General features: G+C 44.9%; 1 protein-coding gene across 1 annotated transcript; it reads right to left on the reverse strand.

The window, feature by feature from the left end:
- Positions 1-1,089: 1,089 nt before the first annotated feature.
- On the reverse strand, positions 1,090-16,956 carry APOD (apolipoprotein D). The gene is made up of 5 exons (XM_039230383.1): positions 16,854-16,956; positions 12,773-12,905; positions 8,404-8,525; positions 4,907-4,995; positions 1,090-1,566 (listed from the first exon to the last, which is right to left on the reverse strand). Exons 2-5 carry the CDS (start codon positions 12,896-12,898, stop codon positions 1,331-1,333), a joined length of 573 nt encoding a protein of 190 aa, XP_039086314.1. The 5' UTR covers positions 12,899-12,905; positions 16,854-16,956; the 3' UTR covers positions 1,090-1,330.
- Between the last annotated feature and the right edge of the window lie 10,889 nt (positions 16,957-27,845).

Raw genomic sequence — 27,845 nt, forward strand, 5'->3', positions numbered from 1 at the left:
AGAAGAGGAGCCAAGTGCCCTCTGGTGGGGGGGGGGGGGCGGCATGATATAGCACAAAGCACAAGAGAGGCAGACATGGGAGACAGGATCGTCTTTGGTAACTACTGCCCCCTCCCGCCTTTTTGCCAGGTAGTTTTCAGGCTTTAGGCATTTCGAACTGGAAGCTACAATTTGAAGTCATATTTATTTAGCAAAATGAAAATTGTATATATTGAGATCGCTGGGATTTTTGCAACCTTTAAAGCATTAAAAACATACCTTTGTCTTGCAGTGAGGGGAAACTTTCTAGGAGCTTCCACGGCTCCCTCCACATGCTGCTACCTTTGCATTCCTCAGCTTGGATTATACTTGCATCTTTACTCATCAGTCTCCCTCGCTAGACTGTGAGCTTCCGCGGGTTCTAGATTTTTCAATGCCCAGAATGCAGTTGGGCCTCGGTAAATATCCATTGAACGAAAGACCAAAAAAAACCCCACATTATTTTCTTAAAAAAATAAATCCCCAGTCTTCTGCCTTATAGATTCTCCCCGGCACAGACCCCAAGATGGTCCCATTCTTTTTTTTTTTTTTAATTTTTAAAATGTCTTATTTATTTCTGAGAGAGAGAGAGACAGCGTGAGCAGGGGAGGGTCAGAGAGAGAGGGAGACACAGAATCCAAAACAGGCTCCAGGCTCTGAGCTGTCAGCACAGAGCCCGATGCAGGGCTCGAACCCATGAACTGTGAGATCATGACCTGAGCCGAAGTCGGATGCTTAACCGACAAAGCCACCCAGGTGCCCCAAGATGGTCCCATTCTTTAGACTGACTCTGAAGACCTCCTGATGAGAAAGTAAATACATCAGAGAAACTGCCTGTCAGAGACTCAGAAAACCTAAATGAATCCCCCTAAAGGAGTGCCTACTGTAGGATGGAGCACCTGGATGCAGGTCACCCACAATACGCCTTTGCAGTCAGCTTTCCCTTTCCAGAAACAAGATTGTTATCTTTAAGCTTAAACTGTACAGTGGTTAGTTTCTTTCAACAGAACTGTTCAAGGACCTCCAAACCTAAGCGTATAACTAAAAACCCACAATAATCAATTCAGAATCTACTGTGAGCACAGCAAGTCAGCAACAAGTTTATTATTAGACTGGCAAGGTGACACGGTACATGGCTAAGTGTTTGGGCCAACGTTCCTTGACTTTCTCTCCACAGGCTCCTGCTGTCAAATTTCCCTTCTGGTGTCTGCAACTGTCTGCCGTGGTTGCTTTGTCTTTATGAAGGGCGGGTGGGGGGAAAGCAAAGCAAAAGAAGTAACATGGAGTGAATGCAGGTTCCCTTTAGAGCCTCTTACAGAGACTCAGGGCAGTTCACCTGATCTGTGACAGTCATTTTTTCGATGTCGATGTCATTAGAGGTCAGGATATCTTTTAGGTAGGTCACTGTTTCTGGAGGGAGGTAAGGGTTTCTTCCCAAGATCCAAACGTGATCCATGTGAAAAAGCCAGACGATTGTGGTACAGGAGTACACAAGAGCGTAGTTCTCATAGTCAGTGGCCAGGACCCAGTACGGAGCAGATGGCATCACTGAGAACCAGAGGAGAGCGGTATTAAGAGGGACCAAGACAAGAGAAGCCTTCATCTCCAGGATCCTGGAAGCCAGGATCTTAGTTCTTCTATAGTCGTAGAACTTAAAAAAAATTTTTTTTTTAATATTTATTTTTGAGAGAGAGAGAGAGAGAGAGAGAGAATGAGCGGGGGAGGGGCAGAGAGAGAGAGGAAGACAGAATCTGAAGCAGGCTCTAAGCTCTGAGCTGTCAGTACAGAGCCCGATGGGGGGCTCAAACCCATGAACCGTGAGATCATGACCTAAGTCAAAGTCAGACACTTAACCAACTGGGCCACCCAGGCGTCCCAACAGTAGTGCTTCTTAATTCTGGCTTTATGTGGGAATCTTACGGGAACTTTGAAAAATACTAGGCCACCTCCCTCCATGTTTCTCCAGACTGATATGGTGGTGGTTGGTACTCTTGAAGGCTCCCCCATGAGTCTGATGTGCAGCCATAGCTTAGAGCCGTCATTCTGGATCCTTCTTCCCTGATAACATATTAGTCTGTAGGAAGCCATGGTAATGGGGTGTTTTGCTGGACCTCCTAGACTAACAGGCTGCACTTAACAACCAGTACATATGGAGGCACCACTTAGCTAAGTAGAGTTAAGAATGTGAGGTAAGGGCCCCCCAGGCTTTCCAAGTCTGTACTTCCCAATTTCCTCTAGAACCTGCCTGAGAGAGGAGGTAAGGGCTAATGTTGGTGTGTTTATTTTTCTTTCCGTGTGACCTTCGAAAGTTCCTCTGCACTTAGGAATATAGTAGATCAGGTGGTAACAGGTTATAAATTCCTCCTCACAAAGGGCCTATGAAGATTCATTGACAGAGATCTGCATTGTGTTGAAAGCTCAGCATTAAAGGGTCCTTATGAAAAGAGAGGGAGGATTTACCTTCTCCATTTGAATCCAGAAACTTCCTCTGTGAACTTGACCTCCACAGCCAACGTCCAAGCCAAGGAAATGTCAGAGCCCAACTTGTTAAAGTTAAGTGGAAAATGGACCCAAATGGGAGAAATTTGTGTACTGACCCCATAAGAACAAAAAAATTCGACACAATTTGCTTTCTTGGGTTTTAAGCATCCCACTTCCTCCACTCAAAAATAACCCCTCTCTTTGCCATGTCAAACCAGACCCCAGCACTTGTGAATGACCATGAGAAGCTGGACAAAAGAGGCAGGGTATGAGAGATTAGAGACTGGCTGGGTGTCGAGGACCCAACTGGTTATGAGGACAACACAAGAGGGTTAGTCCAGATGACCAACCGCCAAGGTCCCTTCTACCTTTGACTTTCTACTTGTTTATAAATATGAAAACAGAAGGACAGTTGGACATCTGGACAGAAGCCTGCACAAGGCTACAGGGGCCACACTGGGTGTTGTTCTTGACTTTTCTTTCTAGCCTGCTTGCGGGGCTCACTATTTAGAGTTTGTGTTCATCACAGATCTGCTGTCTTTGAGTTTCCTCTGCTTTGTGTGTTCCCAGCTAGCCTGACAAGTCTGCAACCATGAGTGGTTTGGGGGAAATAGGTCTTCCAACCTCTTCTGGCCAAGGCACCGCGCCCCTGCCTGCACAGAGCCACGCATCCACACGCTGTCTTCCTCCCACAGGCTCTAGCTCTCAAGCACGCATTTACCCAGACATTTCCTCATAGCAAATAAAACATCCATGTCTCTCTATTAGAAAACTCTGACAGTCTCCTACTGCTTATGGAAGGCACTTCAACCCATTACCATGGCTTTTGAGGCTCTGCCCAGTCTTGTCTCATGCTCCATTTACCTGCCCTTCCTCTAGGCTTCTTTCTCCAGGCCCTTCCTCAAGGTATTCCTCCCCCTGGGAAAGCCTTTCCCATAGTCTCCCCCACACCCCGGAAGACCCAACGCAAACACCTGATCCCTTCGACCACATCAATCTCTTCCTCCTCCTCCTCCTCCTCAGTTTCCCCTGCCAGCAGCCTCTGTCGCCTTTAGCTCCGGGTGCAGACCCTCCTTATGAAGGTTGTGCACATAATATATGGCCCTCACTCCCATCCCCCTTCCTCAGTGGCGAGTTTGGGAGACCTTCATTTTGGTGCCAACTCTGCCTCTTATCAGTCCAGTGATCTTGCCTGTACCACCTGCTTTCCTGCACTTTAACACTGTTATTTGTACAAATAACAAGAGAAGCCGACAGGTACAAAGCCCCTTAGAGCTTACAAAGCATGTGCTATCTTATTTATCCTTACAGTAATGGGCGCAGAAGTGAAGTTAGTTGCCCATGGTCACATGTGCAGAAAGAAGTATTTTCATCTCCCAGCATTCCCATCTTGGCCTATAAAATAAGAACTTCCTCACTGTCCTACTCTAGGGGCTTGATGGGGGAGTGCATGGGCGGACAGTGATTCCTCTCAAAGCTGTGACTTCAGTGTCCAGACTCTGGGTGTGGAGAGGGACCCTGAAGCACTCTCGGCATAAGAAAGTCTCACATTTCTGAGCTGGCTTCTGCAATGTATCTATATCCACAGTAAAACTAGTATTTGGTGCTTTCTCTGTTGTCTGTGTCCATTCCCCAGTTAGCCCAGAGGGCAAATGCTTGTGATCAAGTATCTCTCAGGGAACCCCAGAGTGTGGCGAGAAAGTGGCAGATAGAGCCAGTGCTCAAACTTCCCTTCACTCTTGTCTTCTTTTGCTTCTAAGCCTTTGCACATGTGAATTGTTCTGCTGATAACACCACTACTAACTACTAACTAATACTGACTACTAATTTTTCAGGCCTCCATTCCCTCTGGGAAACTAGTCTAGGTTGGGTCTCCTACTGCTTAACCCCCAGGTGCTATATAATTTGTGCTGCCTTTATTGAAACATGGTAGTTTTTTTTATAGTAACTTGCTGCATACTTGTCAGTATCCACATGGGATGTAAGGCTCTCAGGGCCAAAGGCCAGCCCTTTCATGCTCATCATCGCATCTTGGATGCCTAGACCTGAGCATGGCACATAGTAGGTCCTCAACAAAGTATTAGGGGGCGCCTGGTTAGCTCAGTCATTTGAGCGTCTGACTTTGGCTCAGGTCATGATCTTGCAGTTGACGAGTTTAGCCCCTGTGCTAAATAGCTCAGACCCTGGAGCTGCTTCAGATTCTGTGTCTCCCTCTCTCTGCCCCTCCCCTGCTCATGCTCTGTCTCTCTTTGTCTCAAAAACTAATAAAACATTTTAAAAAAAGTATTTTGCATTGAGTCACTATAGGTGACACTCAGATGTGACAGGAGTGTTTCAACTTAGGGCCCTAGCCTTTGGTTTGCCTATCTCCTGTTCCTGAAACCTCCTGAGAGAAGTGAATACTTACACCAGAAAAACTTAACTCCCAGCTTGGCAGGCTCTGTGATGTTGGCCTGAGTGGCTTCACCTTCAATCTGATTCACAGTTCCATCCGGCCTGCAGCAAGTTAAAACAAAACAAAACAAAACAAAACAAAACGAAACAAAAAACCTTAATTCAATGGAAGCCAAAAATCAATGAAAGGCAAGATTTGTGACAGTAAGGATCTGGGTGGCCAGGACTGTGATTTCTGGTTAGGGAGGCTCTGTCCTTTGTCACTTTCTCCAAGACCTAGTGGAGGAAGATGGCCCTGGGAGATAAGAAGCAGCGAGTGAAATGTTCCAGGACTAGATGATATGTTAGGCCCTAACACATCAGGGCTCTGTCTTGAGTCCTACGAGGGCATTTCCTTCTCTCAGGCTGCAGAGGGAGGGAGTGAAAGAGAAGAGAAAACAAACAAGACAACCCAATACACTAAAAAGATTTACTTCTTTACAAATGAGAATGAGCCAAAGGAAAAAACAAGGACTGACACGATTACTCCAAGTCTGGAGATCTGCAAACTTTCCCTGCTCTTGGGCCTCGGTGACATCATATGACATCACCTGTCCATAAAGCCATTCATACGCCTGAACTCTGAGACTCCCATCCAGGCCTGCAAGCTTCTGACTGAGTATGGGAGATTTTGACATAGGCCAGGCGAAAGCAGGCAGTGAGGAAATATTTACCTCATCCCCGTAATTCTCAGAGACATTAAATGTGCAGAAATGCACACCTTACAATATATGCCGCCTTGAGATGGGCAGTGTCATTTCTTTCTTGTGGTATGTAAAATGGTGGTGTATCTTAAAAATGATGGTCTTTGTGGCGCCTGGGTGGCTTAGCCGGTTAAGCGTCCGACTTTCCCTTGGGTCATGATCTCGCGGTTCGTGGGTTCGAGCCCCGCGTCGGGCTCTGTGCTGATTGCCAGCTCAGAGCCTGGAGCCTATTTCAGAGTCTGTGTCTCCCTCTCTCTCTGCCCCTCCCCTGCCCAGGCTGTCTCTCTCTCTCTCTCTCCTAGAAATAAATAAAAAAATATTTTAAAAAAAGATGATGGTCTTTGATTGGATGAAGTAGTTTCACTCTTTTGAAGGGTGCTGGCTCCATTTCTGGGTAACTCCCAGTGACTCTGTGGACCTGGGGGAGAGGGGGTCGCTTGGGGACCTAGGCACTGAGGGGAGGGTGCTCACTTATCACAGTGCACGTCCTAGGAAGCTGACAGAGGAGCCCGGTCACCAGTCCTCAAGGGGGCACACAACAAAAGTTAGAGCAGTGGTGTGTTAGAAAGTCAGCGGGCTATGATTAGTGGTGACAGGTGTCCTAGAAACCAGATAATAAGCAACAGGTAAGGAAGGATGGAAAATGTCCTCAGATGCTCCTGGATGTATAGTGTGTTTATCCTCAAGTAGGGATGGGTACCATTCCTTCCTCTGTCACCGGGAACTCAGCTGGGAGGACAGGAAGACGGCCCATTTCTAGCTGCATACAGTTGCTTAGCAACAACCCAGCCTCTTCTCAGCAGACCTTCCCCCTCTTCATCGTCATTTATGGCGTGTCCAGGACAGTTTTCGAAACACCAGTCTCTGATCGTAAATGCACCATTTGTTCATGGGAAAAATACATTTGTATTTTCAAGGATCACAGCAGATTAACAGTAATACGTAGTATTAATTAATTACTACACATTAAACCCTGTTCTAAGTGATTTACATGTGTTCCTTCATTTGATGCTCACAAAGCCCTATGGAGGGAGGTTCTATGATTCATGTCACTTTACTGAGAGGAAACTGAGACCTAGAGTATTATCATAACTAACCTAAGACCGCATCATTAGTAACTGGCAGAACCAGGATTTGAAACGGGGCAGCCTACTCCAAAGCCTGAGCCCTTCAGCTCCCAGCCCCGTGCCAGCTGCATTTGCCTTCAAATTCTCTGACACTGGCTAAAGGTACGTTGCTCAGACCCCACGCTGTGCCTCTGCCCATTCTGTAGTGTTCCTGAAAGGAGAAGCCATCCCACACTCCTGAACCAGCAAACCTTTCCCCATGTACCCTTGTATCTTAAACAGACACGACCCTACAGCCAGAGCAACCTAATACTCAAGGCACAGTTAAAGAGGACTCCTGGCCAGCTCCGAAGGAGAGGTGGAAGAATCTCATCGGTTTGGGGATCAAAGTCGTTGTCTGACTCTTGGTCATAGAATGCGACAAAATATTTGAAACGTACTCATTGAGACTTTAGATGGATGTCTGCATCTCAATCCTTCCCTGGCTCCAAAATGAGCTGTTTTTCTCTTTAGAGGCCCTCAAGATTCTTAACTTTATTTCTATGGTTCATGCAGGGTGAGGGAGTCCACCCCCGTGCCCTGGCTCACAGAAAGCTCAGTGGGTAACCAGATGGCCATGCAAAGCCTCTCTGAGCCTGAGTACCTTCCATGCTGGGTTACAACTGTTTTCTTGGAGTTGAGCACAGTTCTCAGCTCCTGCAGGGAACAAGCAGGATGGCCTTTCACCTCCAGCCTTTCTTTCATTCGTCTTGTTCTCTTCCCCATTTCACTTCTCCCTGGGTTTGAATCTTAGCTTTGTTGCTTATAAGCTGTGCGGCCCTTGGGCAAATTATTTTCCCTCTCTGTACCTCGGTTCCCTCATCTATAAAAGTGGGGTTGATAATAGTATGTACTTCATGGTATGGGAATAGCGCCTTGCATTTAGGAAATGCTTAATATTTGTTGCTATTGTTTATTGTTGCTCTTATCTTTGTTGATGGAAGTCTGGTAGGAGCTCCTTCTGAGGCTTTTTTAGAGTTTATGTTTGCTTTCTAAGGTATGATTCTTGTATCAAATAGAAATCTGTATTTCAGTACCAGAAAAGTATACTTCTATAGGCTAGCCTGTTCACATAACCTAGAATGTGACTGTGTATTTGATTCTTGCTGAACAAGAAAAGGAGTTTTCTAATAGTTAAAGCTGTCTGGATGGAATAAATCGTCACGGAAGGCGATGAGCTTCCAGCTTCCGGACGGAGTCAAGCAGAGCTGGGTGCCTTCTGTCAGTAGATAATATAGAAAGGGCTTCTCTCTTGGTTTGGAGATCAGAGGAGATGGTCTACCCCCCGCCCCTCACCCCCGTCCTTTGTTACCAGTGTATCTATTTTGCAAAGAGAGCAGGAACCCTGTAGTATGGATTCCCATTGAGTCCCTAGTGCCTCTCATAGGAAATACACATAAAATAAATACACAATACTCAAGGGAGTCCACAATACAATAAGATGCTCGGCAAGTGGTCATGCAAATAAATGAGTGGCTCTAGTCCCCGCCATTCTGCTCGCCAAAAGCTTTCATCTTGGGACCCGCTGTGAGCAGGCAGGGCAGACCCAGCAACCTCTGCACCCTCCCTGAACTAGATTGCAAGGACAGCCAGTCACCCCAGGACAACTCTCTGCAGGCTGGCCCCAGGACTGTGTTGCTTTTGAAACCACAGCCACTCACCTCAACTCCTGGTTTATCACTTTGATGTTTCCGTTTTCCATTAGTGAGTAGTTGGCTTGGATGCAACTTCCCTTCTCAAAGCTCACTGGGATCTTCTCAATTTCATACCATCGTCCAAGATACTGCAGAGATAACAATAAGCAGAGAAAACCCCATGGCTCTCTGGGGACCTGCAGACTCTTCCCTATCATTGTCTTTTAGGCCAGAGCCCTTTCCTGGAGAAACCAAGCAAAATGGGCTGCATTGTTCCGGACAGCAACTGAGCAAGATATCGATTCAAAGGAAAGTAAGTGCATCGGATGTGCACGCATTGGTTGAATGCCACATTTTATTCCTAAAGTGCTCTTTATTTAGATATGCTGTCAGTGGCTCCTCCGGCCAAAATCTACGTGAAATTCTAAACTCTGTAAAAGAGAGAGAGCAGTCCAGATGATGTAAGGTGCCATCTCAAATATTTTGTCATTCTACGAGGCATCTTTGAATATTCACTGTGAGGAACTGGGACTCCAGAGTTGGTTGAATTCTCCTCATAAGACCTCGCACAGGGAGGTGGATACAAAAGCTTTTGTCAAGTGATCAGGACTTAGAAGACTGATACGAGGGGGGCTTGGTTTCATTTCATAACTTCGTGTACAGAGTCAACTCTAAAGAAGGGCACATTGGTGTGGGGGAGGGAGAGAAAGGTACTCGTCATTCCATGCATCCCCTTGCATGGAGATTGCTCCAATTTACAACCTTTATGGAGGGCAATTTGGCAACATCTAGCATAGCAATTTCATTTCTGGAAATGTAACCTCCTGATAATAAGAAAAAGAAATGATGCACATATGGGGTTATTTGTTGTGGTACTATTGTAAGAACAAAATACGGGAAACTAGAGTCTAAATGAGCATTAGTAAGGAACTAGGTAAATAAATGATGGCACATCCATACAATGGAATGTTATACAATCTCTTTTAAAGGAGTCATATGCGGTGCACCTGGGTGGCTCAGTTGGTTGAGTGTCTGACTTTGGCTCAGGTTATGATCTCATGGTTCATGGATTCCAGCCTTGCATCAGGCTCTGGGCTGACAGCTCAGAGCCTGGAGCCTGCTTCATATTCTGTGTCTCCCTCTTTCTCTGCCCTTCCACCACTCACACTCTCTCTCTCTTTCTGTCTCTGTCTCAAAAATAAATAAACATTAAAAAAATTTTTTAAGGAGTCATATGCAATTATCTCCAAGATACACATAATGGAAAAAGAGCTGCATGAAAAATAGCATATATGTGAAACTGGGGGGAAAGGTTATTATATTCATTTTCTATTGCTGCTGAAACAAATTACCAGAAGCTTAAAACAACCCAAAGTTAGGGTCCCACAGTTCTCTACATCAAATGAGCTTGGTTAAAATCAAGGTACTGGCAGGGCTGTGTTCCTTTCCAGACGCCCTAGAGGACTCTGTCTTCTTGCCTTGTCCGAGTTCTTGAGCCCATCTGCATTTTTTGGGTTGTAAATGCCTTCCTCTGTCTTCAGAGCCAGCAAACGCAAGTGAAAGCCTTCTCGGATTGCATCTCTCTGATTCTCGTTCCATCGTCATGCCTCTCTGACTACAGCTGGGGAACATTCTCTGCTTTCAACGATCAGGTTGATCCCACCTGGATAACCCAGGCCACACTTGCCATCTCCATGTCTATTACTTTAATCACATCAGCAACTCCCTCCCCCCCTTTCCACGTACGGTGACATTGTCACAGGTTGCAGGGAGTAGGGTGAGGACGTCGTTCTGTCTACTGCAGTTATGTACGTATTCGTGCACATATACATTTGCTCCCAAAAGACACACAATAAAATGTTTTTACTGGTTGCTACTGGGGAGGGAAACTGAGGTGGGAAGAGAAGAGGGGTAGGAGAAAAGCTTCGGTATGTTCTTTGGCACCTTTAGGATTTTGATCCATGTGATTATATTTACTTAGTCAAAATATTAATCGAAAGTATTTTTTAAATTTAAAAATGGATTACTCAACAAAAGAAAATCAGAGATGCACTCACCTTCAAAAAGTCAGAAATTGAAATGAGTACTGCAAACAGGTGGCCGTACTGCTTCAGTCACATGGCTCTTTGCTCAAATACATACCCACGTTTAGGGCATAAAATTTCCACTCATTTATTAAAGGCACATCTTTCAATTAACACCACTGAAATTAATATTCATTGAAAGCACCAACAAATATGGTTAAAGGTCAATTGTTTTCACAGGCATGCTCAAAAAAAAAAAAGCTCCATTTTATATAGAGTATTTAAAATGGTTCTATTATTGTTAAGGTGACTTTAGTGCTCTAGAATTAAAACCGAAGAATCATGATTTTCCAGAAATGGGGAAACTCAAAGATGGAAGATTGCTTTTTATGTCATACACCCTTATAATTTCATAATATTTTTGTGAAAACCTTTTCATGGTTTTGGTCTCAGTTTCTCAATCCATGTAAGAAAAATGCAATGTTTAAAATGAATCCTGGATGATGGGGGTGGGGGAGAAGGGAAGGGGGGTGATGGGCATGGAGGAGGGCACTTGTTGGGATGAGCACTGCGTGTTATATGGAAACCAACTTGGCAATAAACTATGAAAGAAAAATAAATAAATAAATAAAATGAATCCTGGAAAGGAAGAGGTAAAACTGTCTCTATTTCCAGATAACACGATTTTACGTATAAAAATATCCTAAGGAATCCACATACACACAAACTATTAGAACTAATAAATGAAGCTAGTGAGGTTAAAGGATCAATAAACAGAAATCAAATAGGTTTCTACACTTACAATGAACACTCTGTAAATTATGAAAATTCCATTTACAATTGCCATCAAAAGAATAAAATATTTAGTAATAAGTATTTAACCAAAGAAACACAAAACTTATACTCTGAAAACTATAAAACACTGTTGAAATAAATTAAATAAGATCTAAATAAGTAAGAAATTAAATAGAAAGATAACCTATGTTCAGGGATTGGAAGGCTTAACGTTGTTAAGATGACAATATTCTCCAGGTAGATCTAGATTCAATGCAATCTCTATTAATAAAAAAAGCAACTAGGCTTCTTTGCTAAATTGACAAACAAATCCTAAAATTCACATGGAAATGCAAAGGACTTAGAATAGCCAGAAGAATAAAGTTGGAGGCCTCATATATTCTAATTTTAAAACTTACTACAAAGCTATAGTAATCAATACTGTATAGCACTGGCCTAATGATAGACACATAGAATAATAAAATAGAATTGGGAGTCTAAAAATAAGCTCTTACATAAATGTCCAATTGATTTTCAACAAGGATGTCAAGACTATTCGATGGGGAAAGAATATTCTTCTCAACAAATCGTTCTGGGCAACGGAATTGCCACCGGCAAAATAATGAAGTCGGACTTCTATATCACACTACATACAAAGTTTAACTCACAATGGATCACAAACTTAAATGTTAAGGATTAAAAGTATAAATCTTTTATAAGAAAGTATAGAAATAAATCTTCATAACCTTGCATTAGGCAAGGGTTTTTTTAGATACCAAAAGTATAAACAAGAAAGGAGAAAAATAGTTAAATTGGACCTCATAAATATTGAAAACTTTTGTGCTTCAAAGAACACATCAATAAAGTGAAACGGCAATCCACAGAATGGGGGGAAATATTTGCAAATCATGTATCTGATAAGAGACTTGTATCTAAAACATATAAGGAACTCCAGAGCTCAAAAATTAAAAGATAACCCAGTGTAAAAATGGACAAAAGACTCAGTTGGACATTTCTCCAAAGAAGATATAAAAATGGACAATAAACACATGAAAAGGTGCTCAACCTCATTAACCATTAGGGAAATGCAAGTCAAAACCACAATGAGATACCACTTCATACCCTGTAAAAACGATTATAATAAAAAAGATGACAATAGCAGTGTCAACAAAGATAAGGAGAAATTGGTATTAAATACACTGCCGATGGGATGTAAAACGGTGCGTGCAGCTCTTTTGGAAAACTATCTCCGTGGAACCATCTGAGGAACGTTCTACACATTTCCTCAGAGGATTCCTAGCAGGGCTGAGCCCTTCTGTTAATAGTGTTACTGTTCACAGATGCATCTTTTATTGCTGTTCTGCCTTCTCTGTCTCAGTTTCCCCACATGCCCACGGTGCTTCCTGGGATCGTCTTCCCCAAGCCCTCTGCTCCCCAGTTCTCGGTCTCAGAGCTTGCTTTAGGGGATGCCCCAGTAAGATAAACACCTACCCCAAGGCTTTGCTGTGGCAATCAAAGCAGAAAACTAACACTGAATCCTGGAGGCTGCTTATTCAGATGGGAGGCAAAACATGTAAGAGTTTAGCCTTTTACCACACCTTGTGCACATCAAAGTTCTCCTGCACGGGAGGAGTCGGGCATTTCCCAAGGTGGAAGGCTTGTCCCTCTGCGGCACTGAAGAGGCCGGCCAGCGCAGAAAGCAGCAGCAGCAGCGCCGTCACCATCCTGGGGCTGTGGACAGAACCAGGAGTCAGGAGAAACAAAGCAGCTGGAGTAGTTCGGAGCCCCCTGAGGACACGCAGTCACCAGCGGGACATTTCTGGGAACCTCTCTGGGGACCTTCCCCTGAGCCCTTGTGAACGGTCACCCTGCAGGGTCACCCAAGTCATCATCTTCAACCCTGTTGTGAGGTCTTCCGCCACCAGGAAGCATCTCTACCTCCATTAGAGCTCGCTCTGCCTGGTGTTAGAGCTCGCTGGATTTATTTTGCAACTGCTCCCCCTCAATTATGCATTTTTCCAAGGACGGGAGCCCACAGGACCTGGCAGTGTCAGGCACAGTCCATACTTGCTGATGAACAGAAACAATGTGGGGTGGGGATCAGCAAAGGGGGAGGTCGAAGCTGTCAAGTGAACCATGCAAGAGAGAACAAATGAACACAAGCCATGCACGACATTTAGTATCTTACGAGACTCCTAAGAGAAATGCCTCCCTGATCTACACCTCCCACCCCTGCCCCAGCTTGCTGGGCTCTTCACCAACCCAGGAGTAGCCCTGAAGCCTTAACAGGCAGCAGCGTGCTGGGGACCCCAGGGTCACCCTGACTCTGTGTTTGAACGCTGGCTTTGCCACCCACTAAGTCTAACTGTGCATTTTATGCTTTAGTTTCTGGCCTATTAAGTGGGGATAAGAATCATGCCAACCTCACGAAGTTTGGAGAGAATTAAATGAGATATTATAGAGAGAGCATTTAGGGCGATGTCCAGCACAGAGAAAAGCTTAATAAATGCTAGTTATTATTAGCACAAAAAGCAGAAACAAATAATTGTTTCCTGAATTTCTTTTTGGCATTCTGTTGGGGATATTTTTCAGAGATGTTCATTTCTTTCTTCTTTTTTTTTTTAATATTTTTATTTATTTCTAGGAGAGAGAAAGAGAGAGAGAGAGACAGCGTGAGCAGCGGAGGGTCAGAGAGAGAGGGAGTGACAGACTCTGAAACAGGCTCCAGGCTCTGAGCTGGCAGTCAGCACAGAGCCCGACGCGGGGCTCGAACCCACGAACCGCGAGATCATGACCTAAGTGAAAGTCGGACGCTTAACTGACTAAGCCACCCAGGCGCCCCTATTCTTTTTTTTTAGGGTGCACTGACAGGGTCCGAGATATGCATTCAGCTAGAGAGGGACTAGTAGCTGCCAACAGGCATTTCAGCCCAAGCACCCTTCCCTGCTTCTTTCACTGACTTGCCTTCCGTCTAATCTCCTCCTTGAGACCCCTTGCCTGTAGCTGCATAGGAGCTATTTCTAGCTCTTCGCCTTTCTCCGTGCAAAGGGCTGAATCAACGCAAGCAGAATGTTCTCAGATCTGAGCATTTAAAAGGATGTGTCATAACAGGAATAATTATAACCACTTTATTACGGTTAAACCTCCAAATAACCTTTAATAATCAATAGCTTTTCTTCTGGAGGTTTCATTGTCCCATTTTCAGAGGAACAGTTACATAAGGAGCAAAGCTGCCAGCCGGGGCTGGTGGGGGCGGGGTGGTGGCCGAGCCGCCTTTGAGCTAAGCCAAGTCCGTGGTAGGACCCCATCTTCTCTGAGAATCCATTCTCCATTAGCTCCTACCACCACGTAAACAACACCTGTCTTTTCACCTTTTGGGAGATGATGGATGGATTTGCCTAAACTTACAATTTGCATCCATTTCCAAGAAATGCTTAGAACCATGCAGCTCTACTCTTGGGCCTCAGTAGCCTTCAAGCTCAGTGCCTTGCTCAGAAGATGTTGCGTCACACAGTATACACATTCTACAGGGTTCCCCAAACTGGCGGGACTTGAGAGGTCCTTTACCCACCCCACCCCCAGCCCCGGGGAGCACAGACGACACACTGGGTGCCAGAAAGGGCAGAGGGCTGGGACTCAGGTACCGTCTGTATCCTGCAGTGACCCTGAGCCACGCTTCCTTCTGTGCACCACCTTTGGTGGCTTTCAATAAACACCTACCTCTGTAACCTGATGAGTGTCATTTCACCACGGGACAGCTAACACCAAAAGTCAGTTCCATGTCTTACTCTGACAAGTATCTTATTACAAAATGTTCTATTGTGGGCTGAAACATGTGCTTAAGCTGTGTAGGAGGATTTCAGAGCGAGGCTAATTCTTAGCCTTGCTTACATATCTCTTCCAAAGATGTCTCTTTATTGCAGTAGTCTTAATCCTACGGTTAAAACTTTTTGTACGAGAAAGGGTTGATGGCATCCATAATTTCTCTTCCATGTTCCTTCCATTCTGGTTCACTCAGCACTTATCGAGTACCTTCTGACCGGGAGTGAGGCAGGAGAGAAAACAGACTCGGGAGACAAGCTGACCAAAGTAAAGCCATTTGGGTTTTGGACTGACCCTTAACCTAAGAGTCAGCAGGTCATAAAAAGAGTTACAAGATCCAACTCACTGAAGACCACAAGATCCCATTCCCTCCGGAGGTAAAAGCCACAAAGGTCAGACATTCTTAAAATTGCTCCGTGTGGGTAATTTCATAATCCCAAAACAATGGGAAAACTCACCACCCAATAAAACTGATAGACCCAAAATTAGAGAGTGAGCCCCTCCCTATAGATTAGGTAATTAAAAAAAGTTTATAAACCCATTGATTAGAGGCAAAGGGGTATCCCTCTTCCTCAACTGTGAGGAGAGACCACTACTTTGTAAGGAAGCTCCTTTCTTCTATACTTCTAAATCTTTGTCCTTTTCTCTAAACGGCTTGCTCTGAGATTCTTTCTTGTGCTTTAAAGCTAAGAACCCTCTTGGCAATGGGCCTGAGGCCCTCCCTCTAGGGTCTCGACCCTATCCAGCATCAAAAGTAAGTCGCATCAAAAAAACAAAAACAAAAAACGGTAAGTCGCATCATTAACTTGTACCTGTGAACTTGGGTAGGCGTGACCTATATATTTGCACCATCTTCTACTACTAATGGGAAGACTGTCTTAATGAGGGGAGTTTAAATATCTTGAAAATAAACACAACTTACATATGATTTTAACTGAATATGAAATTACTTAATAATAATTCTACCAAGGTTATTGTGCGTCCGCCCTGGGCCAGCACAGACTCTGTGAACTGGTACTCCTACTCACTGAACTTCCCATGGAGAAGCCTGGGCCTCAGGTTTTCTCATGTGCCACACACCGGATCGCCACAACATCCTATCTGGAAGGCTCCTGCTATGATATTCTCGAGTACTCGATGATGTTAATTTCCCCAGGGTTACCTCCTGATAAGCTGTGAAGCCAGAACTTATGCCACGTCTCTTAAGAACCTGCTCGCCTTCGTGCTAGCGTGGACACAGCACCTGATCTCAAAAAGCTGCAGAACATTCAGGACTAGATTTTTAGATTTCACCCGATAAAACAGAATGCATTTCCACAAGCCAAGGGGTCGAAAGAACCCATTTAGCTATTGACTCTAACAAGAAAATATGTCTTCTCATGAAAATATTTTTCTGCCATATTGTTAAATGTGTTTTCCATTCACAGAATGAATTACAGTTCACTTTTTGGTTAATTTTACTGTAATGCAGAGTTTGATGATAACTCCTTGAGAATTCATCAAGTACAGTATTGGTTATGGAAAATGTCCTCATTGTCTATATAGCATAGAGGAGAATGCATAGTGCAAGCAGAAGACACTGAGGTAGGTCAACATTGGGTTGGCACCCCAGTTCGGCCATTTGTTGGCCTGTTGCTTAGGTTATCTGAACCTCAGTTTCCTCGTCTGAAAAATGGCACTAATGAGGTTCTATCTTATAAGGTGGTCTGAGGAAAAATGAGACCAATTTTGCAAAGCATCTGGCACAAACCCTCAATTGTGTCTGTTATCATTTTTAGCTGAAAAGGGGAAATTAAAAGCCAAGACTGTCTCTAAGCATTATTTATCAAAAGTGAAAATGAAAACCACAGTACATACCTTTTCTGTAAAGATGAAGGCAGTTTCCAAACACAAACTCCTCCAATTTGAGATGTGTGGTCTTGTTAACCGGCTTCTCCCAAGCTATTTTATAAGCTTCATTGGGTCACTGCCGTTTAATTTTACCGCATGCCACACCCCCTTGGGTTCAGGAAGGCCGGCCTAAAAGCTTAGCTCTGTATGAAACACAAAGATGGGATGTTTTGTCCATCTCCCTCCCCCAATTTCCTTCACAGCTGCTCCCTGAAAAAGAAACAATGAGATACTGTGTGTATGTGAGAGAGAGAGGGAAGGACAAAGTGCATTTCATTCAAAACATCTTTTTTGCTGTGTGGATGTTCTAATTTAATTTTCTCAGTCAGAATGCACTTTAAACTTCCAGTAAGTTGAGCTGCAACATGTTTTCAAGCATCTGGTATTTATTTTTCATTTTTGTGTAAATGAAAAATCAACAATCTCATTTCCTGAAATGGGGCATGAATTCCATCCCATGTGGTCCCTAGCCTGGAATGCGAGTTGGGCAACAGGGTGAAGGTTAAGCATTAGAGATGCCTTTTTTGTGTGTGATCCTGGGTAAGCCATCCACTTCTCTGAGGCTCAGTCTCCCCACTGTGAAGCAGAGGCAATCGTTTCTGTCCCCACCTAAGCTGGGCATATAGGGGAGATACCAGTTCCTTAGGGGCTGGGGCTAAAAGCTGAGAATGCCAAAGCTCTGTCCTGCAGCAGCTCTCTCCAGACCTTTCGTGATTCCTGAGCCTCCCAGCTGCACCATCTAGGCAGCCTCTCCCTGCCTGGGATGGGAGTGGATTCCAAGTTGCTCATTCCACGGAGACGCTTTGGGCTGGGCCCCATTTCTCCCTGGAGTAAGCAGTTTTGAATCTGAGGACTTGGATTCTGTGCCTTTGTGATAAGGCAGGAGGCTTTTAGGGGCCTGTAGAGAAGATAGGACCTTTGCAGTTGACTTAGATTCCCAAATGAAATGCATTCTCCAATTTCAAAGCAATAGAGAGAAGTTTATAGCACTAGGCCTTATAAACATTAAAACAATAACAATAATGGGGCGCCTGGGTGGCTCAGTCGGCTGAGCATCTGACTTCAGCTTAGTCATGATCTCATGGCGCATGAGTTCGAGCCCCACATTGGGCTCTCTGCTGTCAGCACAGAGCCTGCTTCTGATCCTCTGTTCCCCCCTCCCTCTGCTCCTCCCCCGCTAGCGCTTTCTCTCTCTCAAAAAGAAATAAACATGAAAACAACAGCAACAACAATAACAAAAGTAAATCTTTAACATACCAAACCTCGAGAGAGCTTGTTCTTTGGGATGTTCTTTACCTTTTCAGGAAAAGGAGAAATCGGATTTCTGTTCAGGGCCTGACTTGCTGGATCCTCTAAGGCTTTCCCTAAGATCTCTGCAGGCTCTCTCCCTCTCCCTCCTCTGTGCCCTTGCTCAAATATCACTTCCTTTAAAGGCCTTCCTGACTTTTCAAAAATAGTGCTTGAGTCACTACCACTTACTTTATTATACTTTTACCTGAAATTGTAGCCTTCATTTTATGTATGTTTTGCTTATTGTGTTTTCCCTGCTTGCAGATAAGTTCCTCAAGTGCAGAGAATTTGTCTCATTGACTCACTGCTGTACCCTCAATGCTAGAACACGTTGTAGGTAATCAATCAATACATTGAATGGAAGGGATATACCCATTCAAAGTCTTTACTGAGTATGCTAAGATCTGCAAAAGGAACTAGAGGTAATATTCAAGAGACTTCAATTTGAATTGTTTTTTTTTTTTCTGGGAAACAACTAGCCTGTAAATTTCTGTGTCTTCTTTACCCACATCACATTTATCAACAGGAAGTACCTGTCATTGAAGAAATACACAATTAGTCTCTGGTAACCTCATAAAAAGAGTTACTTTCTTTACCCTAAAATAGTCACACAGTTTTCCACAAGCAATGGTGCTAAAGTTTCCAAAATGTGTTAAGTTGGAGATCAGTATATTTTATAATTTATTCTGCACTTGAATCAAGAGCTGTGGAGCTGAACGTACTGGTCTAAGAGTCAAAGCGCCAGAAACATCACAGTATCTTTCTGAGTCTCAGTTTATTTTTTCCTGTAAATGTCGGCAAATGATATAATTTCGGGCAATCCTCTCTTTGCATGTTTCTGGAATGTAGAGCTAGGCACAAGTTTTTAAGCATCATAAAACAAATCAGACCCATGTTCTAAATGAATCTTTATTGTTAAATTCCAGAATAGCACATACATCTGTTGTAAGCATTTTAAAATAATACCAAAACGCAGGACTCAAACGGTAAGAGCCTCATAACCCCACACCTTAGAGATAACCATTGCTGTGTTTGCACTTATTCTTCCGGGAGTTCCTACACAGATCCCAACGTAATAATCCCAGGGTCCTGAAACTTGCCTGTTTTTATGTAATAACATAGCACTTTCCCTGTTGATACACATAGATCTCTTTCTTTCCCCTGCTGCCAAAGCCTGCTTCTACCGGACAGCACATTTCTTCAAGGACACCGCCTGGGGTTTTACAAGGAAGTTGTTCTTTGGTTGGGTTACCTTTCATCCACTAGGTGATTGCCTCAGGTGCCTCACTGCAAGGTTTTCAGGGAAGATGAGTTTGTTTGGGTGGACTTTGTGTAGGAAGACAGAAAACTACCCCTTCTTTTCTTTTTTCTTTTCTTTTCTTTTCTTTTCTTTTCTTTTCTTTTCTTTTCTTTTCTCTTTTCTTTTCTTCTCTTCTCTTTTCCTTTCCTTTCTTTTCTTTTCTTCTCTTTTCCTTTCCCTTCTTTTCTTTTCTTTTCCTTTCTTTTCTTTTCTTTTTTAAGTGTCCCCCTGGGGAAAATGCCTCCATTTATCAATGGTTCTCTCACCCCTCCAGAGTCATCCTGCCTGCCCTTCCAAAGCGGTTTCTCTTTTGTCGGTTAAGATCAAGGGGAAATGCAACTGTATTTTTCGTGTGAAAACCCAGATGAAGAGTTTCCAATAACATGTATTCACTCTTGGAGACAAGCTCCCAGCTTCCAGTCTCCGGGACATCTTCCCGAATCTGCGCAGCCATCCTCTCCCTGCCTGTTTCCAGCACGCGTGACACTTGGTCTGGGGCGCGTCACACTGTGGCAGGCGTCATCACGGGCCTACCGTCTCCTTGTAGACCATCAGATCCTTCAGAACAGGGTTGTGTTTCTATCCCTGGTACGCTGCACACTGCCGGGTACATAATCAGTGTTTCCTCAACGTTATTGGATGGTTGAATGAATAACAGAATGTTTCATCCTCATTATCTGTGGGGACGATTGTGTACTTCATGGCTTATTCAGATGCCTTCTTGCCTCTCCTTCCTGTTCTCTTATAGCCATTTCTTTTATCAGTAGGAGCTGGAACCAGTGGATAGCTGGCTGGTGCCAAACATCTGGCGAACAGCAAGAAAGCAATCAAACTGGTGAGGCTGGGGGACCCCTGGCTGGCTCAGTCAGGACAGCATGAGACTCTTGATCTAAGGGTCATGAGTTCAAGCCCCAAGTTGGCCCTCGGGCTTAGTTTAAAAAAAAAAAAAAAAAAGGTAAATAAAAACCAGTGATGCTACAACTTGCCATGGCCAGGGGGAAGAACACTGAACTGGGAGGCAGGACCACGGGCATGGCCATTCCAGGGAGAAGAGTCAATGCAAAGGTCCAAAGGAGGAAACAGACTTTGTATTTTCCAGGGACAGAAAGACATGTCTAGTTGGAATAGAAAGAGTGAGGAGGAATGTGATTAAAAAGTGAGTTTGAAGAGGTAGGCAGAAGCCATATTGTATCCCACCTTGAGGAATTTGGATTTTATTTAAAGGACAATGGGAAGTTGTTGGAGGGTTTTGAGCAAGAGTGTGAGAAGATCATTCAGGCTGCCCTTCCCAGACTAGACTGCAGGATGGTTACAGAGAGATCCATTGAGAGCACTTCAGTCATTCAGGTAGTGTGGAGTTGGGCCAGGTTGATTGTAAGGAAAATGGAGAGAAGTGGATGAATTTAGAATATGCTTTGTAGACAAAGTAGACAAGACTTGCTAACAGATTGAATATGGAAGATGACGAAAGAGAGGAATCCAGACGGAATCCTAGACTTACAGGTTGAACAGCTGCTCGTGCTAATGACTAAAACTAGGAAGACTGAGTTGGGAGCAAGTTCAAGAGGAAAACTTGAGTTCTTCATGGATAAATTATGTCCGAGTTGCATATTAGACATCTGAGTGGAAACGTTAAGAAGGCAGTTGGCTATCCAATTTAAGCTTTGGGAAAAAGTCAGGGCTGGATGTAGAGATTCAGGGATCATAATCACATAGTCTCCAAAGCCATGGGACTGGATGGGGTTACCAAAAGTAGTAGTAGAGGGGAGGGGAGGAGGAGCCAAAAAAGGAGACAGAAGGAAAACAGGGCATCAGGGTATTACAGAGCCAAGAGAGAAAATATTTCAAGAAGGAGGAAATGATCACCTTTACTGAAAGGTCAAAGAAGGTAAGAACAAAGAAGCGGCCTCTGGATTTAGCAACATGGAGGTTGTCAGTGACCTTGACAATAGCAGTCTCTGTGGACAGTGGGGATGAAAGCCCAATTTGAGTGCTTTATGGAGGAAACATGGAGAAAGCAATCCTCTTGTGAAGTTGAAGGAAAGTAGAGAAATTAATTAGTAGCTGAAAGGAGACTTAGGGGTTAAAGGAGATGCTAAGAGCAGACACATGGGGACGATTCAGTAGAGAAGAGTTGACTATGTGGGGGAGGGGGCTGGAGACTCCAAGAGCAACCCTGAACAGGAGAGAGGGGTCAGGCCCCAGAGCACGGGTAAATAGGTTGGGTTTTAAGAGGAACAAAGAAACAAGAAGGGTGGGCAACCAGGCACAGGGAGGTCATGTGGATTTGGTGGTAAGAAGATGCAAGATATTCAGGGCGCCTGGGTGGCTCAGACAGTTAAGCATCTGACTCTTGATCTGGGCTCAAGTCATGATCTCACAGTTGGTGGGCTCTGTGCTGACAGTGCAGAGCCTGCTTGGGATTCTGTCTCTACTTCTCTCTGCCCCTCCCCCTCTTGTGTGTGTATGTGTGTGTGGGTGTGTGGGTGTGGATTTTCACTTTGTGTGCCTATGGTGGAGTCACTTATCTTGCCAAGCTATGTTGGAGAAACTAAACAGGTCTTCTCAGATCGTGGTAAATAGGCTTCTTTGAACACAGTGACTCTGCTAATTACACTTACCTTAACATCTGCTTTATTCAGTAATGGGCCCAGTAGGGAAGGTGCAAGGTTCAACTTGGAACTAATTATAATAATAGCTCCTAACAATCAAACACTATATATATATCAGGTCCTATATCAGGGCTTTCCGTAATTAACTGATTGTCACCACACCCTGCAAGGCAGGCTCTGGTATTAATCCCATTAGAGAGCTTAAAAAAACCAAAGTGGGAAGAGGTGGTCAAACAACTTTCCTAAAACATGCACAGAGAATTTAAACACTGAAATGTGACTCTAAACTCTCTCTCTCTTTATATATATATATACACACATATATATACATATATATATACACACACACACATATATATACATATGTATATATATAGAAGTTGTTGGAGGGATATATATTTATGTAGAGAGAGAGAGAGTCAGCAGGGGAGGAGCAGAGAGCAAGAAAGCACCAGCAAGTGAGTGGGGGAGGGGCAGAGAGAGACAGTGAGAGAGAGAAGCCCAAGCAGGCTCTGCGCTGTCATCTTGGAGCCCAATGCAGGGCTTGATCCCACAAATCATGAGATCATGACCTGAGCCAAAATCAAGAGTCTGATGCTTAACCAACTGAGCCACCTGGCATCCCTAAACCCAAACTTTTAACCATTATGTTCTACTGTCCTCACACTGAAAGGAGTGAAAGGGCTCAGCTTGGAGGGTTGGGGGTTCACAACCTCAGGTTAAATACCTTCCAGCCTTCTCCACAGAAAAAGATGACAAGAGTTGCTTATTCCTATAAAGTGTTGATGGAAGCAGGAGAGCTGGGTTTTCTGTAGCATGCTCAGAGACTAATGTTCCAGACTCCTTGACAAAGGCCACCTGAAGGCCGAGGGATGGACCACATCCATTCAGTTCACGATCCAACACTGTCATCTGTGCGGCTGGGACATCTGCTGCCAGTTACCAGTGCATTAGATGAATCCTCAAATTTTTGTGGCCTTAGGTTTTTCCAGATGTTTGCTAGGAAACAATCTTTGTCCAGTTTTGCAACCCCTTATGAAATAAGGTCAGCTCTTACGAATACATATTGGGCAACAAGGACTCATCCATACCTTCCAACTTGCATACAATTCAGGATTTTTCCATGCAGAGCAGTAGGATTTCCATTTTGTTTTTCTTAATTTTCTGAAATAGTAAGTTGGTGGAAAGAGCCCAGGTCCAGGGGTGGGGAGATGAGGGCTTGCCTTGGCCATCTCATTTCAGAGCCGGGTGACCTTGGAGAGTTTCCCAAGCTTTCAGTGAGGGGTCTGGCTATCAAGGGGTTCTAATATAGAATGGGTAGAATCCCATGGGAAAGTGATTCAATTGCATTTCAGTATAATTGGGTTCTTTTGTGGTTCTGTGTCTTTTGTGTTATGCATTCGTGGACATTTTTGCCAAACTGCCAAAGGGTCCTGGCACAAAAAGAGTAGGAAGCTGCCAGAGAATGTTCCAGTAACACACCTTCCGGGAACTAAATTTCTCTTCACAAAGTCCAACTGAGTGTGGAGGAGTGAAGGGCCGTTGCCCAAAGCTGGCCAGAGGGGTCAATAATAGGAGGTGATGGAGTATCACGGCTGGGCTGGGGCCCAGGCCAGCGGAAGGAGGCAGCCAGGCTCTTGGCTCTCACATGCTATCGTCCTCTGAGTAGAGGAGCTGCGCCGTCCATGCACCGGGATGTGCATTCGGGGGCCACCCCTGGGAGGCAGGAGCAGCTCACAGACAGACGCCTTGGGAGCCGTGTGCTGGCTCAAGAGAGAAAGGGGAGGGGCAAGAATGGCAGCAGGAGAAGAACCATGGCCTGGCCTGGCCTCTGCCTCCTGTGTTGTTTCCATTCCTGTAACACAGTGTCTGCAAATAGCATGTTATTGGATATCGGACGCTTATTTTGCTGGGCACTCTGCATACATTATCTCCTTTAAGCTGAGAGCAACCACGTAAGGCCGATACAATTATAGTTATTTCACGGAGACAAGAACCATCTCACAGAAGTTAAACATCTTGCCCAGTACGGTGCAACTGAGTGGCTGAACTGGGATTCACACCCATTGCCACATTCACCTTCCCATGATAGGGAGCTATTGGCCAGTCTCTTGGTTCGAGGTAGTGCCTCTCCCTCTCAGACTGGGACATGCCCCATTTTGAAGAACGGGACTCCTGTGTCTTCATCCAAGCCTCTAAGAAGATGGCCAAGCTCGGGGCGCCTGGGTGGCTCAGTCGGATGAGTGTCCGACCTCGGTTCATGATCTCATGGTCGTGGGTTCGAGCCCCGCGTCGGGCTCTGTGCTGACAGCTAGCTCAGAGCCTGGAGCCTGTTTCAGATTCCGTGTCTCCTTCTCTCTCTGACCCTCCCCCTCTCACACTCTGTCTCACTCTCTCAAAAATAAATAAATATAAAAAAATTTTTTTTAAAAAAGAAGATGGCCAAGCTTGATTTATTGATTTGTTATTTACTTTGTCAAAAGTGGTGTTGTTCTGTGTCTGGAGTATTGTGTTTGATCGAAAGCCTTTTGAGTTTTCAGAAACTGGTAGTTACAAGTAGGCCCTCAACAGAACTATGAGATGAGAAGTATCGGGTTTGAGAACCACAGCACACTCCTTTAAAAATTGCAAATGGTCTTTCATGGGTTGTATCTCCCGGAGGGAGTGCTACAGCAGATCGTCACAGACTCAGGAACGTATCAGTGCATCCCTTGGCCTTGTGTGCTTTGCATAGGGTCTAAGAGCCAACGTTTTAGAAGTATTGGCAGAATGAGCTATTATATTATAGTACACTCTGTGCTTTTCTTTTCCAAATGTCTTGTGTTATTGACTCTTCCTTAACGCAGTGGTCCTTAACTCCGGTTACATATACCTGGTTTGCTTTTGACAAGACTGATTCCTGGGCCTCACCTCCAAAGGTTCTGACAATACATCTGGATAAGGGTCTGGGCATCAGTAATTACTAAAAGCTCTGCCAGCGATTTCGGTGTGCAGCAGGATGAGAACCACAGAGCCATGATCTTGTTGGCCTTCGGTCATCCTGCGCGGTGCTCCCTCACCTGGAAAGCTCCGCTGTCCTCTTCCCTGGGCCAGCTCTCACTTGCCCTCCAGAAAATCTTCTCTGAAACCCTGTTGGGGCTCTATGGCCCTCGTCTGTGTGCCCAGGACTGCTTGCACCAGCTCGCTCTCACACATCACACAGCATGCCAGTCTGTGCTTTGCCTATCTTCCCTACAAGGCTGTACGTGGAAGAGATGTGGCCTCATCTCTTTGAAGCCCCAGCTTCTAGCACAGTGCCTGGTGCAAAGTAGGAGCTTGGTAAATATTTGTTGAGTAAATGAGGGGGTGAAAATATTTGTGGGGGAAAGAATCAGCAATGTAGTCAGACTCAGGTCTGGTTCCCCAAGGGCCCAGAAGACGTCCCAGGAGAGCTCAGCATGAGCATGTTTGGGGAAGTCTGAGGCTGAATATGAACGTGACATTTGGAGATGTGTTCAGTTTTTAAGAAGGTGCCCTGCACATTGTCCTGTGTACACCACAGTACGCACGGCAATCTCAGGGCTTCAGCCCCGGCTACCATTCAGCAGCCATCACCCGGCCCATCCGTCTGCTCGGCTCAGGAGTCAGGCTGCCTCTTTGTCCCTCAGAGACATTGGTTCTGTCTCAGAGGAACAAAGGGAACATTCTGGCTATGAGAGAATGGCTTTCAGGGTTTTCCTAATGCAGCTCCAGAGAGAAGACACTTTTTTTTCTATCTGTTTGGTGGGGACCAGGAGAGGCAGGGGCATGTCTGTGGCCTTCAGTCACGAGGTTCAGATTCACGAACCAGTGGCAAAGCCTCCTTGGCCGGTGCTCTGAGGTTTCCAGGTGGGAAAGCTCTGCCTTTAATGGAAATGGAGAGGGATGAGGAGGAGGAAAGCAGCTTCTCTTAGGCATCTACCGGATGGTTTTCAGACACCATTGTGGGGACCCTTTCAACTCCATTCCTCACAGCAACCTGTGAGGTAGATAGCTTGATATTTCACCTTCGAGTCACTTTTCTTCAACACCTACATATCTTCAGTCCCCACATTCTCTCCATCCATCCTCCTTCATTTCGGTCTCATCCCTTCTCTCTCCAGTGGCAACGCTTTAGCTCAAGCCACCATCTGATTTGACACGAGAAGTTTCAAGTACCAGTAAGCTCACACTTTGTGTCAAAACCTTAGTGAGAGCCGCATTTGGGCCAGGGTCTTGGTTAAAGTGACCTTCTCTGTTGAGTCAGTGATTCTGAGACTTAAGGGGCTCATCTACAGAAAGAAGGGGGTTTCCACCTCACAACACTAAGTGATAAACGCATACACTTTGCCTGTTTCTCTCCAGTTTAGCCTGAGACAATCTTCCTGTTGTCAGAGGAACCACTCCCCGCTGAGAATTTCACTTCCTGGAGACTCACCCTAACTCACTTCAGAAGAACCCGGCTGATGGCCTAAAGACTCAGGCACCAACCTAACTCACCCCTTGCCCCCTTTTTCCCCACTAACCAGGGCCCAGGGCTGTGGAATTTTTCAGAGGCTGGTGTCTCCATTTGGGGGGAAGTGACTGGATTTCTCAGGACCCTCCTACTTCAGGAGGAACATCTGAAAAGATGTCATGGCCTGCTTAGGGAACAATGACAAGTTTTGGAGCAAGGATGTGCTTGGGCAGGGTGGCTTCAACTGAGGCCCCGAGGGACTGGGTTTGAAACTGGGGAGAAGGAAAAGTAAAAAGAAAACAAAACAAAATGAAAACACACACACACACACACACACACACACACACACACAGACACATACACACAAACCCCAAAAAACAAAAAATCCAAACAATGGCACAAAGGAAGCACTGTCCCTGTGAGCAGATGGGATGGTGGGGTCAGTCCAGCCTAGGTCGCTGTACCAGGCCTCCCACGGCATCCTTGTTGGGCTGGGAGGAAGCACATCTCTGGTCCAGGAGATAAATGGCTACATTGGGACATCCTGTGGAATAGAGGAATACCCCGAGGACTTTAGACTCGAAAATCAGATAAGTGGGGAATACTTTCCAGTTCTCCATCAGGAGTCCTGCAGTGTAGACTGCCAAATAGAATGATTCAAGTGGCACAGTGACCATTCCAACTTGAAATATACAGCTTAACTGCTACCCATTGTGATGAGCCAGATAACCAGATCGCTGCCACATCTTAGACCTCAGCAGGCTCTAGGGACATAGGGATGGCTTTGGATTGCAGTAGGCTGCCTTTGGACCTGCAGCTGCTTCTCACATGTGTGGTCTTAGATGCACCTAGAGACCTGGGTAATCTGTGTGCTCTTCAAGGCCCCTTCCTTCCTCCCAGACTCCTGAAGCTAAATGGTGTTAGGGATGACTTGTACTGCAGATGGTCACTGTGTGGACAGAAGAGGGAAGGGAGAATTCATGTGACTGAACACGTGTACTATGTAACTACACCCTACTCAGATCCCCTGAGTCTCTTGGGCTTGATTCTTACACAACAATTCTCCTTACAATGATTCTATACAGAACTAAGATCTATTCTAGGCTGTCTTATTTCAATTGTCATATCTTGACAGGCCATTATTATTTATACCCAGGGACTCAATCTCTGAGAATATCCATAACAGCTCAGTTACAGAATCCTCTTTTTTTTTAGTTTAATTATTTTAAATGTTTTCATTTATTTTTGAGAGAGAGAAAGAAAAACAGAGTGAGAACAGGGGAGGGACAGAGAGAGAGAGAGAG

Source organism: Hyaena hyaena, unplaced genomic scaffold (assembly GCF_003009895.1).
Source record: "Hyaena hyaena isolate Hyena2069 unplaced genomic scaffold, ASM300989v1 scaffold_45, whole genome shotgun sequence".
Classification (NCBI taxonomy): domain Eukaryota; kingdom Metazoa; phylum Chordata; class Mammalia; order Carnivora; family Hyaenidae; genus Hyaena; species Hyaena hyaena.